The sequence below is a fragment of the Protopterus annectens genome, chromosome 4.part1 (genome assembly GCF_019279795.1).
Source record: "Protopterus annectens isolate FY-2018-M chromosome 4.part1, PAN1.0, whole genome shotgun sequence".
NCBI lineage: Eukaryota > Metazoa > Chordata > Ceratodontiformes > Protopteridae > Protopterus > Protopterus annectens.
This window is the reverse complement of record NC_056734.1, coordinates 469,646,711-469,660,167: the sequence shown is the minus strand read 5'-3', so window position 1 is coordinate 469,660,167 and position 13,457 is coordinate 469,646,711. Positions and strand designations below refer to the sequence as shown.

Sequence of the window (13,457 nt, the reverse complement as noted above, 5' to 3'; positions counted from 1 at the left end):
AGCTATTCTCTGTCTCATATCGCCTACTTAAAGGTGATCTCTGCTTGACTTACAAAGCCATGTCTGACCCAGCTCTGTTAGAAATGCTACATCTAAAGAAATCCCAATCCCTCCACACCACATGCTCCAGACACCTCAGCCTCATTGCCACAATCAACAGAACATGCTGGAGGGAAAGGTTCCTTACCCAGAAACTCCCCATGATCTGGAATAAACTTCCCATACATGCCAAGCAGAGCACCTTGCTGACTCTGGGCAATAGAAAGTTCACCCCGGGGATCACTCCAATGGCTGTACATGACAGTGGCAATGGGAACTAACGTTGGGCAGCACAATGCCAGGGCACTTCTATGGGCTAGGCTTGTAAAGGCTCAAGGGCCATTAGACTAGTACACACCTATGAATCTATGGACCTAAATCATTCAGGATTACAGAGTCAATAAATCCAAAGATCAGAGTTTCATACTTTCTATTGTCCAAAAAATGCACATTGATGCAAAATATGTTAATGTATTAATTTTATAAGTGAATTAGAGTAGTATTTAATATGTGCTCCTGATTTTGAGCCTTTATTTTGCTATTATTTTAGCTTTCCCCAGAATTCATGAGCAAAGAAGTTGAGTTATACTAGTTGGTGTTCTGCCAGTATTTATAAATCTCCCTGAAAGAGAAAACCATCCTTGTATATCAGAAGCATTAGCTTTTCTTAAAATCCAAGGTGTGCACTGAGATCAGTCACTCTTGGCTGCTGATCTCTGTAGTGCGTAACACGCTCATGTTCATTATCAGCTTAACCTAACAGGGCCATATTGTAGCCGTGTTCAGGTTAAAGAGCATAATCAGGAAATTAAAACATTTTTTCTCCTCACTTTTCCCCAACTAACAGAAGCTTTTGTGGGGCTCCCACACAGTCAAAGGACGATTACCATGGGTATTGCAGGTACCTAAAGCTGGCTAAGTTGTTTGTTTTAGCAGATAGAATGTCCACCAGTAGGATTTAACTACGCCAGGGGCACTATGTCAGTGTTAAAATATTTAATGGAATTGTCAAGATTGTTACTTGACAAAACATTTACTATAACTAGAGATATCTTTGAATTTTAAAGGAGATATAAATAAGAGTTATTATTAACCCTCTGGTTTATTAAATACCTAAGACTGCTGTACTAGCTTTTGTTTGTTTGTCTGACATGTTACAAAATATTCAGATAAAATAACTTTTTGTGGTTGGGGGCCCAAGTGATCACAGCATTCAATGGTGCCTAAAGCTGGCTATGGGAAGATGCATTCATGGAGGTGAGCATTTTTTTTCTAGAGGTCAGGGAGCATTACTGGAGCTTGGAGACAGCAGCCAGTTAGACTTTAAGAACTCTGGGGGGGGGGGGGTTGAACCAGGACTAGCCAACTGCCAGCTGACTCACTGCTTATCATCTCGCCTCTGAAGAGGAGGGCTGACCAGTGAGCTCTTCATGCGGAATGAATTGGTTTTGGCATTCTCTCTGGCAAGATGGGCTCAACCTTCTGTGTGAATTTGTAAGGTCAGTGGATCTTAAATAGAAGAAGGCTTAGTCAGGTCCCATAGGAGGAATGAATGGGCCAGTTGAGCACAGGTATTGGGTACAAGGAGATATGTCAAGCATATCCTAAAAAACAAACCAAAATGTTTATTGCATAGAGCCAGGAGTATTTCTAATCACATTGTACATAATTCAACTAATCCTGACACAAAACACTAGTCTGATATATTTTCTTGGTGATTCATTTTCTTTGGAATCAAAAACTTTAATTCTCATGCAGCTACAAGGCAGTATAGTTAAAGGTAAGTGACTTATTGAAGTCAGGCACTATTAAGTTCAGAGTGGTCCAGAAAAAGATGACTATTTGAGCTACTTTGGGCAATATTTCTATTTGTAACTGGGTAGTCCATACTGTGTCTAGACAAAACCCATTTAAGAAATTAATGCATTCAGTGCAGTATTTTGGAGTTTGCTGAAATAAACAGCAAACTATTGGCTGAATGGATATGGGAGATCTGCAACGTTCTGCTCATGGCATGTACTTGCTGTGCATTTACTGCAGTGATGGGCTTTAGTGTACACACTTTTACAGTAATATAAGGAACACAGTTTTGGCTCCGTATATATATATATATATATATATATATATATATATATATATATATGTAGATTCACTAGACAATCTCGAAATATACCCTTTTCCTCACTCTAGTGTGATCTCAGAGTTGGGATATATAATTTACAGCGGTGGTACAGGGTGGCTAGCCCCCCTTCAAAAACATAAAAAGGGTAGATTTTTGTGGGTTTTTTTTGATGTTTGAGTTTTCGGAAACTCGATCATATGGTCGCGACCATATGAATTTCGAGTTTGTGAAAACTTGATCATCTGACATAGACCAAAATATATATATATATATATATATATATATATATATATATAGAGAGAGAGAGAGAGAGAGAGAGTATATATATATATATATATATATATATATATATATATATATATATATATATATATATATTTAGAGAGAGAGAGAGAGAGAGAGAGATTGTTACATGCACACACTCTTACTTGCCAGACTGATAGGATATGGGAATACGGTACTAAACTAAGATGTTACGGCAGTTGCAGGGGGCATACAGGTTGATAGACCTGTGCAGTATTGAGCAGAATTTGCCCCATTGACATATAGTGCCACCATATGCAGAAGTACAGGTAAGAAGATACAAGCACAGCCATGCATAATATTGCACACGCAGAAACACACACACACACACACGCACACGCGCACACGCACACACGCACATGCACACACGCACACGCACACGCACACGCACACGCACACGCACACGCACACACACACACACACACACACACACACACCTAGCATTGAGAGTGTTTTTGTTTGTCTCTTTATCAACGTTAATTTAAGATATACAAATATGTAGTGTAGAGCCAAGTTATTAGTGCTTTGTACTGTAGGGGTGACATCACTGCTCAGTGATGCAAAAGATCTCTACTCACTTGGTCTGCAAGGCATATGTAGCATAAGGAACATAACTCCCTTATGTGTAAGTGCTGTATGTCAGGGTAAGGCTACAGTTATGGTTGTAGTGCTGGTGGGTGCCAACTGCACTATTTCTGGATTTATCAATGGCGTCAGCATTCACATTTATATAAGTGATGTGTTACAGTTGTACTTTTCTATTCTAGGAAGGTTTGGGACTATGTATGTGCACATGTTTTCCTTATAGTTGTAGTATTATAGTCTGAAACTGCTTTACTATTGGCAGGATAGTAGTTTCTGTCATGTTAACAGTCCCTGATTTGAGTGTTGCAACATGGTCAGTACATGGCTAACCTATGCACATAAAAAAGAACCACTGCAAGATGTCTACATGTATGTAAGTACGTCTGTATTTTAAAAACACATTTTTAGATTCCTCTAGCACTTAAAAATTCCATCTGTTTTCCTTTTTCTATGAGTTAGGAGGCCCTCTTGTAATATTTTCTTGCTTATTATTGGTTACTTTATCACTGACATCCTTATATAATTCTTTAAGTATGATTGTGATTGTCTGTTTATTTATATGTTACAAATGAGTTCCTTCCACCAGAAACTGTGAAAGTTAACTTCATTCTCTTAACGGAGATCACTATTTGGAGGCTAGAAGAACAAAATTTCATATTTGTTATTCACCAGGAACATACTGCTGTACTCCAGTTTAGAAGTCAAGTAAAATTCTATATAATGAAGTAAATATATTGCTTATGTGGAGTACATACCTTTGTACTGTCTTCTTAGCTCAGGCACTGTAACATACCAGTAGTTATACCACCAACTTTGATACCACCAGTAAAACCAGAAATACCAAAAATTTGTATATGTCCATGGAAGTGGGCTGAATCTCTCTTTTTCTCCATAAAGCAAAGCCCCAGTCCAGCTGTAGTAGCATCTTACACCACCTCCATACCAATTCTGAAAATTGTTCTGCATCGTTATATAATATTCTGTAAAAGAAACTTGATGATTAGAATGCATGTTCCCTTGTATGTGCACTTTAATAGCTACACATAATAAGCACATTAGCTGTTCTCTTGATTTCTGTTAAATGAAAAAGTTTGAACAACATGGTAATGTCTGAGAATTTTAGAAAATGTATTTCAGTCAAGTACTAGTTGAATTGGAACAGTCAACCAAAATCAACTTCTAAGAAAAGTGTGTATGAAAGGTTTTCTCCTTGCAACTTTCCGATATACATAATCAGCTCTGAAAATACACTCAGCCCTGGACAAAAGTAAACATTCTTAGCAAATGTCATCAATTGTCTTACAGTTAGCTACAGTAAATCACAACCAAGAAAGTTAAATCAGGTGAAATTAAAAGAAAAAACCTTGTATTTACAAAGATCTGAAGTGCATGGAACAACATGATTACATTTCAAAGCTGTGGAGAAGAAAGACTTGCTAACATCAGAAAGATGCTTAACAAACTTTTGTTAGGCACTCTCACCACTGTTAAGGTCTACTCTTATGAGTGAGCATTAACAGTGGTCAGCAGCTACCACAGAAAAGTGCATGAAGTTGTTAAACACTTCATTTCACCCACCCAGAAAAAAAAAAGACTGAATGAAGTGTTTAATAGCTTTTAAAGTTATTTTACCACGTTTCAAAAACCAGTAATGCCTTCTTCTTGAATAAAATCTATTTAATTCCACAGCGAATTCTTCAACAAAGTAAGCAGTGAAAATTTCACCATAAAGTCAGCTTTTAAAGTTGTTTGAACTTCCTGACTCTTTTCTGTGGTGGCCAGTCTGTGGCACCAATAAGTACTTTACAGATTTTCAAAGCTGTAAAGCCCATACCACTGCTACACTTTTTCTTTTCTAGCTCAAGGAAGCAGGTGATTTCTCATGCACTATAAAGAATTATGATCGGGTGTGTCCAATCATAATTCAGTTGTTATGTGCTCTTGAAATGGATGTCAAAAATCACCTCTCAAATTTCACTCTAGATTTGAATTTCTTGGAGTCTATTTCTAAAATACATAACAGGTTAGTAATTATAAGACACCCAATGCTAATCCTCTATGTAATGACAATAAACGTCTCTTATGTTATATTGTATTGTATTACAGAAGGGATCTCTATTATATTATAATGTGATATACAGAAAACTCTCAGTTAACTGGCAACCATGGGGATTGTTAGATGCTGGATAACTGTAGTTTCTGGTTGCTTGAGAGTTACTATTAAAAATAGGCCTGACTAATACTGTACCCTATACTATTTGTTTGGTTGGGGAGAGAGGCAAATTATTTCTGTCTTCCTTTTTCAAACTCTAAAACTCTAAAAGCATAAGGTATGTTTCTGCAAGGAGAAAACAAAGTACAACACATGAAAATTGTACTGTATTTCTACAATATTTTTTTGCCGGTTGCTTGAGAGTGATGGTTGCTTGAGTTCCAGTTAACTCAGAGGTTACTGTATATGTTGTTGATGGACAAAGGAAAGGCCGTCCACAGACAGACCAAATTTCTAAGTAGGGAAATCCTTGCACAAAGCTCTAGAGATTTGGAGAACTATAGACAGATATACTTGAACAGTCATGGATTACAGGGAGATGGGGAACTAAAATATTCGGTGTGCTCAACAATGAACATAATAGTACAGAAGGAATGAGATTAGGTTATATACTACAAGTATCATGAACAAAACTAACAAAGTACATGCCACCCTCTCGGCTTACAAACCAGGCATTACACTCCTTAATGAGACCTGGCTCAAGCCCCATATTAAGGGAGATTAAGAGAAACTTCCCCCAGGTTATGATATAATTAGGGCTGATAGAACTACCAAAAATAGTAGAGGCATCACCTTGCAATACAAGACTGTCCTCAAGGTTGACCTTATACATAAAGATATCCCAATATTTAACAATGCATAAACCCTATTCACCAAATTTCAAATCAATCAACAGAAGCAACTAAACCTAGTGGGCAATTATTTACCCCAGGTGACAACATACCTACTCTCAAGTCTATACTGAACTTGACATCCACAAACCTCCCACAGGAGACACTCCTCCTAGGGGACTTTAACATCAACTGGAAATCCATTAACACAACTATCCCCTCTAATTACATCAACCTGTATTCGTATACTCAACTTATCCAAATGCTCAACTGCATAGTCAAAAATGCAAACAAGGAATCCATGCTAGACTGGATCTTTACAAACAACCCATCTACTGCCCAATAATATGGTACTCTAACAAATGGCCTTAGTGACCATCGACCCATATTTATATTAAGATAACACCTCAAAACTACTAAAATAACCACCCTGCGTGAAATCAATAATTCAAAAAAATTCATACTTGAGCATTTCATTAATGCACTAAGGTATTGTAACTAGGCACCTCTTACAACCCTCAGACTAGACAATGCAGTGGACTACTTCAATTCTACCTTTTTAAACATATTAAATCAGATGACCACTCCACGGACAATTCAAATAAAAAACAACCCAGCCCCATGGCTCTCTAAAAACACACAAAGCCTTCTCAAACTTAGGGATAAAGCATGGGATACTGGGCATCACAATAAGACTGATCACAAGTAGATCTTCCTCGGACTATGTAATAAAACAAAACAAAAAAAAATAGATAAGGCAAGATAAGAAAAATCACTACGCAGAGCTACAAGTAAAATATACCATTAACCCCCAAAAATTCTGGGCAGCTGTCAACCAAGTTTTGCAACCAGGCAAATCCACACCCCCTCTCCCCAGTGTCAGAGGAGACAAAACATTGATAGCTACCCAGGTTAATGACTTCTTCACTTCCTCTATCCTTAACCTAATTAGCAACAGCCAGACCAGCACTCCCCCACACCCAATTCGCAAACCAAACTCATACCCCCCCATTCACTCTCAAACCAGTTCCAACCAACACAATATACAAGCACCTGACTAAACTAAAACCCACCACCCTGACAATTGATAAACTCTCTGCGTATTACCTCAGAATTGCCACTAGTGCTATAGCTTACCCCATCTCAATACTAGTCAACCAGTCTATCAATGCGTGCACAATTCCAGCCCTTTGGAAACCTCCTATACTCCTCCTTGCACAAAGGTAGTTCCTCAACCGAACTTACCAACTATCGCCCCATAGCAATCTTATTCCCCCATCAAAAATCTTAGAAAAATGTATCCATTCTCAGCTGATGAAATATTTACTTACAAATATTCTCCGTACCAACACCCAACATGGCTTTCGCCCATCCCATAGTATTACCACAGCACTTATATCATTCACCAACACTGTCAACCAACATGGGAACCTAGGAAATCTAGTGTCTGCCACCTTTCTCGATCTATCCAAAGCATTCAATACAGTATCCCACAGAAAACTACTTACTATCCTAGCCGAACTCAACCTAAACAACCCCTCGTTGCTCTGGTTTCAGGAGTACCTATCCAACTGCCAAGAAGCAATCAAGTGGCAAATTCCCTCTCCCCCTTCTCCCAGTAACAGTAGGTGTACCACAGGGATCCATTTTGGGACCGCAACTATTTAATATCTTCTCAAGCAACTTGCACACCGCCACCCATTAAGCTACAATAGTTCACTATGCAAATGATACGACATTGATCTGTTCCGCCCCCACACTCCATACACTCTAGATTATAACCCAAGAGGCCTTCTCCAATATTGAAAAATGGTTAAAAAACTCTCAACTAATACAACTTATGATTTTACACTCAACCAAAATGATTGATTCATCTGCTCTTTTCTCTATCAATTCTAATAAGACCCAAATCTCCCCAGTATCACAAGCTAAACCTCTTGGTGTAATACTTCACCAAAAACTAAAGTCTGACAGACATATAGCCCAAACTATATCCAAAGTTCATAAAAAACTTGGAAACTTATACTGCTGCAAAAACTACCTAACCAAGGAAACCAAAATCACTATATCCGGAATTCACTTTTTCTTTGCATTGCTCTATGCAACCCCTGTATTAACAAACCTTAACAAAATGGACTTAAACAAATTGTCCATGTGCTATAATAAAATAGCTAGGTTTGCAACCAACTCTAATTTCTGCTCCCACCACTGTCGCTCACTAAAACAACTAGGTTGGCTAGAACTCCCCAACGTACTAAACTATAACCAACTCACCATGGCTCATTACTTACTGTACCACCCAAACAAGATTCCTGTTCTTTCAATTAAGATCCACTAACAAAGCCCTTTTTGAAGTAACTAAGTGTAGACATAGTTCAGGAGAATCCCTCCACTCCTTCACAGTAGCAAAATTCTGGACTTCTCTTCCACCAGAGATCAGATTGCAAAGCAGCAGTCTCACCTTTAAAACCCAATTAAAAGTCCACCTTAATCTGATCTGGCAATGTACTTGTACTGATCCTCGCTAGCCCTACTACCATCATTCCGATAAATCTTCCTCTGGCACTACTCATATGTTAAACTCATAAAAATCTACTATAATGAAATGTACTTTTTAAATTAATGTATATAACTGTATATAGTCTTTATATGCTTTTTTATTCAAATGCATTGTATTTTTGCTTTATAGGAATACTACTGTCCACTCTATAAATTGTATACTTCTGTAGCTTCTTATTTTATGCCATGGCATTCCATTTTATGCTCTATTGTATGTTCTATGAATTGTATACATCTGTAACTTTTGTATTTTTGTCATGTATGTGGAGCTTTTCTCGCTGGGTCTCCACTGAAAACAGGCTCTTGTTTGCCCAATCGGACCAACCCGGTAATCATATGTTCATAGGTTGGTACTAGGCTATCAGCCCTAGGGCCTATACAAGCCTAGCCATAACAATTCCCTGGCTATTTCTTCCCACACTATTTACTTCCCTGGACCCCTGTCTAGCAGGGTGACTGACGTGATCCCCGGGGTGAATTTCAATCATCAAGGTTCCTTTTGAAGAAGGCCAAAGAGGCACTCTGCTTGACATGTATGGGCAATCTATTCCAGAGTCTGGGGAGTCTCTGGGTCAGGAACCTATCCCTCCAGCATGTTTTGTTTATTGTGATGACAAGGTTTAGATCCCTGGAACATGTGGCTCTGAAGAATTGGGATTTCTTTAAGTGTAGCATGTCCAACAGCTCTGGGTTTGACATGGCCTTGTTATGTTAAGCAGAGATCGCCTCTGAGTAGACGATATGCAACAGAGTATGATTAGAGTTTTTTAAGGTGGTCAGCATAGGGTATCTGCTTTAGGCCTGTGATTCTTTTAGTGAGGTATTTCTGCTCCCTTTCCAGTTGTTGCAGATGTCTTGAGAGGTACATACCAAATGGGGCGTTGTATTCTATAATGGGTCTAATGAGGAATGAGTACAGTGGGACAATGACCTCCTTTTTTCTGGATGAAAAGCCCTTAGTGATGAGGTGTGCCACATAGAAGGATTTCCTGACTGTTGTGGTGATGTGGTTATCGAAGGTGAGACCACTGTCCACCTGTGTTCCTAAGTCTCTTATCACACTTTCAGTGTTTAGTGTACTGCCACCTATATGGTAATTCATGGATACAGTTTTTTTACCAAAGGGGATAACTATACATTTCTTGGCATTGAGCTTGAGCCCATGGCTCTGGCACCAAGCATCTGTTTCTGTAAGGCCCTTTTGTAGAGTATCCACATCATTTGGGGATTCAGTAATGGCTCCCAGTTTGCAGTCATCTGCGAACTTTACTAGCCAGACTCCCTTAGTGTTGGCCTGTACTTCAGAGAAGGAGATGCCAGACAAGAGCGGTCCCAGGACTGAACCTTGAGGTACTCCACTTGCCACTTGTCTGGAGCTGGATTTGGAGTTGGCTACTTTTACAGTGTGGGTTCTATCAGTAAGCCAGTTAGCAACCCATTGGGTGATGTAGGGATTAATGCCCAGCTTAGTAAGTTTATCTATGATTCCAGAGTGGAGGATGGTGTCAAAGGCCTTGGCAAGGTCTAGATAGGCTGTGTGGGACCACCTTACCCTTGTCCATGGCTCTGGAGACTGATTCGAAGAAGTCAATCAGGTTCAGGAGACAAGATCGGCCCTTCACAAACCCAAACTGGGTAGGGTCCAGTGTTTGAAGGTTGCCAATGTCTTTGTTTATAAGTTTCATGAAAATACGCTCCATGGCCTTGCAGATAAGGCTTGTCAGACTGATGGGACGGTAGTTTCTGGGATCCAAGGTGGATCCCCCCTTGAGGAGTGGGATAACTGTAGCTCTGCACCAATCAGTGGACACTAAACCTGAGGTGAGGCTATGATTAAACATGACACTTAGGTGAGGTGCCAGTTCATATTGTAGTTCATGTAGTACACAGCCTGGGATGTCATCTGGTCCCATGGATGCTGTATTCTTAGCTTTGGAGAGTGCATATTTTACCTGTGTGGCCGTTATTACCAGAATTTGGCAATCTTCCGGTATTGAGATGGGCCATTTAGGGGGTGAGAGGGGGGTGAAGTTGGCACTGAATCGATCTGTCAGGATATTGGCAATATCCTTGGGATCAGTATATTTAATGCCATTCTGTTTTAGCTCAGAGCAGATCTGAGCATTGCCATTTAGATTCTTGATATAGTTATAGAATGCCTTGTGGTTGTCTTTGGAATCTTTGGCAATTTTATTTTCGTAACTAGCTTTGGAGGATTTTATGAGGGATTTCAGTTTCTTACTGAGGCTGGTAAGGGAGTTTTTGCATCCTGGGATTTACCTCTTTTCTGCAACAGTTTCTTCCTTTTGTTGTAAAGTTTGTTTATGGCATGGGACCACCAGATTGGCTTCCTTTATTTGGATGACAGCATCTTGGTTCTATTTGGGATGGCACGATTCATGCATGAGTGGATGTGCTCGTACAGTGCCTTAGTGTAGGATTCAGCAGTTGAACTTTCAGTTCCCGTCTGCATGGGTGTCATGAAGTTTGTCATTTCAGACTTGAGTAGCATGAAGTTGGCTTTGGAGAAGTTTTTTATGGAGGTTTCCTTACTGGGGGGTGGGATGTGGATGTTAAGGGTGATTAGCTTATGGTCACACCTGACTAACGAGGGGGTGACCATAGGTGTGGAGCATTGATTTCCCATGTTGGTAATGATAAAATAAAATAACAAAATAAAATGAAATAAATAATTGTACTGTAAGCACTAGGGAAATGACAATAAAGAGCTAGAATGGGACTAAGATGGCAGAAAAAGGAAGACAGCCAATGTACAGGCAGGAGTATGATCATTATGAAGTTTGCTGGGGAAGAAAATAAATGTAAGAAATGGACTAATGAGGTAGGAAGGAAAGAACAGTGCTGGCTTTAATAAGGGATGAACAAGAGAAGTGGGTTTGGAGTTCTGGCTGAACTAGGGTTTGAGTTAGGTAGCTCTGGAAGGGAAATATTTGTCTGGTAGGCTGGAGAGTGGGTCAAGTCTGAGTCAGCACACTGGAGAGGGAGCTAGGCCTGGATAGATAGTGGAGGAATGATCAAAAATGAGTACCAGGCAGGTGGTAGCAGGCTGAGAAATGTGACTAAAGTGGGGATAAGAAAAAGGAGAAAGTTATGAAAAGAGTAGTACATGGAACATGGAAGTCATGGAAAGGAAATGGATGGAGCAGACAGGAAGGGAGTGGACATAGCAGAGGTATAGGTGGTTGGCAATTAACAGCTGTGCAGGATGTGGCAGGTGAGAGTGGAAAGAGATGAGATTAAGTAATGAACAGACTGGGAGTATGAAGTGGGTTGGATGTAGAAATGCCAATAATCTAAAGAAAGTTGAAGGAAGAGGAAGAACCATTAAGTTTAGAGGTAGGTGGGTAGCTATGTGAATGCACCCGGGGGAGAGCAGAAAGGAAGATGCCAGGGTAAGGAGGAACTTAGAAGGAAGGCAAAAGGGCTGGTTGGGGGAAGCAGATATTCAGAAAGAAAAATGGGATAGACAATAGGCATTGATAGCTCTAAAGTAGACAAGTGTATCTTAATTTTGGGATCCTCCATTATTAGTGCAAGAAATGTGATACGTTGAGGTTTCTGTAAGAAGAAACAAACCCCGGCCTAAATATCACAAGGAAAGATCAGCTAATGAGTGAATTATCCACAAACAGTTGCCCGCGTGAGAACAAATGACTTTGCAGAGCTGATAGTGGAAGAAGAAATAACGAAAACAAAAGATGTAGTAGGCATATGCAGGGACACCACTTTAGGAACACTATCCGTACAAAGGGCCAGCAGTCTTTGCAAGGAGAGGACTGGGCAACCCCACTGCTGAAGGGTGAAGACCTGTTTAGCAAGGATAGACTCCATGCCATCCCATAGGAGACAACATTGGTGTACCACATCAGCACAGCTGTGCATTTAAACTGACATGGAAGTGATGGAGGACAGAGGGAGCTGCTCAGATAACAGCACAGGATAAGAAGAGAAGGAATATGAAACTACGTGATGGGGACAAAAATGGGGAAGAGTTACCTGCCAAAAAGGTAGGAGATACATTGTTGTAAATTCAACATAATGCAGACAATTCAGAAACTCACTATTAAACATTTATCGCACTTTCACAGGGAGGCTTTGCTTACTGCACCCCCTATACACAATATGGGGGCAGTATCACCAGGTGTATATTACGTTATCGAACTTTTAAAAGTTCGAACTTCATATGGTCGAAGCCATATGATCCAACTTTTAAAAGTTCGAAAGCTAACAAAAAAAAAAAAAAGGTAAACAGAAAAACCTACCTGACCATTTTAAATGACAGATATGTTTCAAAGGTATTCAGAAAAGACACGTATTGCAACTCATTTTTGCACTTTACTAGTTCTCATCCATTGTCACAGAAGCGTTCAATAATAAAAGGTCAACTAATTAGGGCCGCCAGAATGGTATCACTTGACACTGAATTCTTAGAAGAATGCAATTTACTTAGTGAAATGTTTCAACAAAGAGGGTATCCATTGAACTTCATTGAGACAATTACCAATGAAGTCCTTTCAAAAAGACATAATGGGATAATTAGCCCGATTTTAAACAAAAAAACAGCTATAAGTGAACTTGGTGTGATAACAGTTAATGAAAACCTGTTGGTCTTAAATTGTGATGAGGTAACCAGTAATAGCTCGATTAATGTGTATGAATGCAGCTTTATCACAACATTTAGTATGGATAGTGCAATTATAAGAATTATCTTATACAAAAATTGGGAATTAATTAAACACGACAAAACATTGTCAGAAAAGCTAGGTAGTGTTCTAAAAATTGTCTTTAGAAGAGGGATGAATTTGAAAACTTTGCTCGAGACATACAACAATGTTGGTGTCCATAGATTTGCTGGTATGTCTATTTGCAGTCGTTGTTGTATGTGTAAGTTTATAGCTACAGGTAGAACATTCATTATTAATGAGAGAAAGTATGAATTAAAGCA

At 39.4% G+C, this 13,457-nt stretch overlaps 1 protein-coding gene across 1 annotated transcript in view; it reads right to left on the bottom strand.

The window, feature by feature from the left end:
* Window positions 1-13,457, bottom strand: part of LOC122801232 (mucin-like protein) — a 468,953-nt gene that overhangs the window by 175,420 nt on the left and 280,076 nt on the right. Inside the window, exon 19 of the mRNA XM_044070784.1 lies at window positions 3,805-4,029. Within this exon, the coding sequence (XP_043926719.1) occupies window positions 3,805-4,029 (225 nt within the window). The remainder of the gene's footprint in view (window positions 1-3,804; window positions 4,030-13,457) is intronic.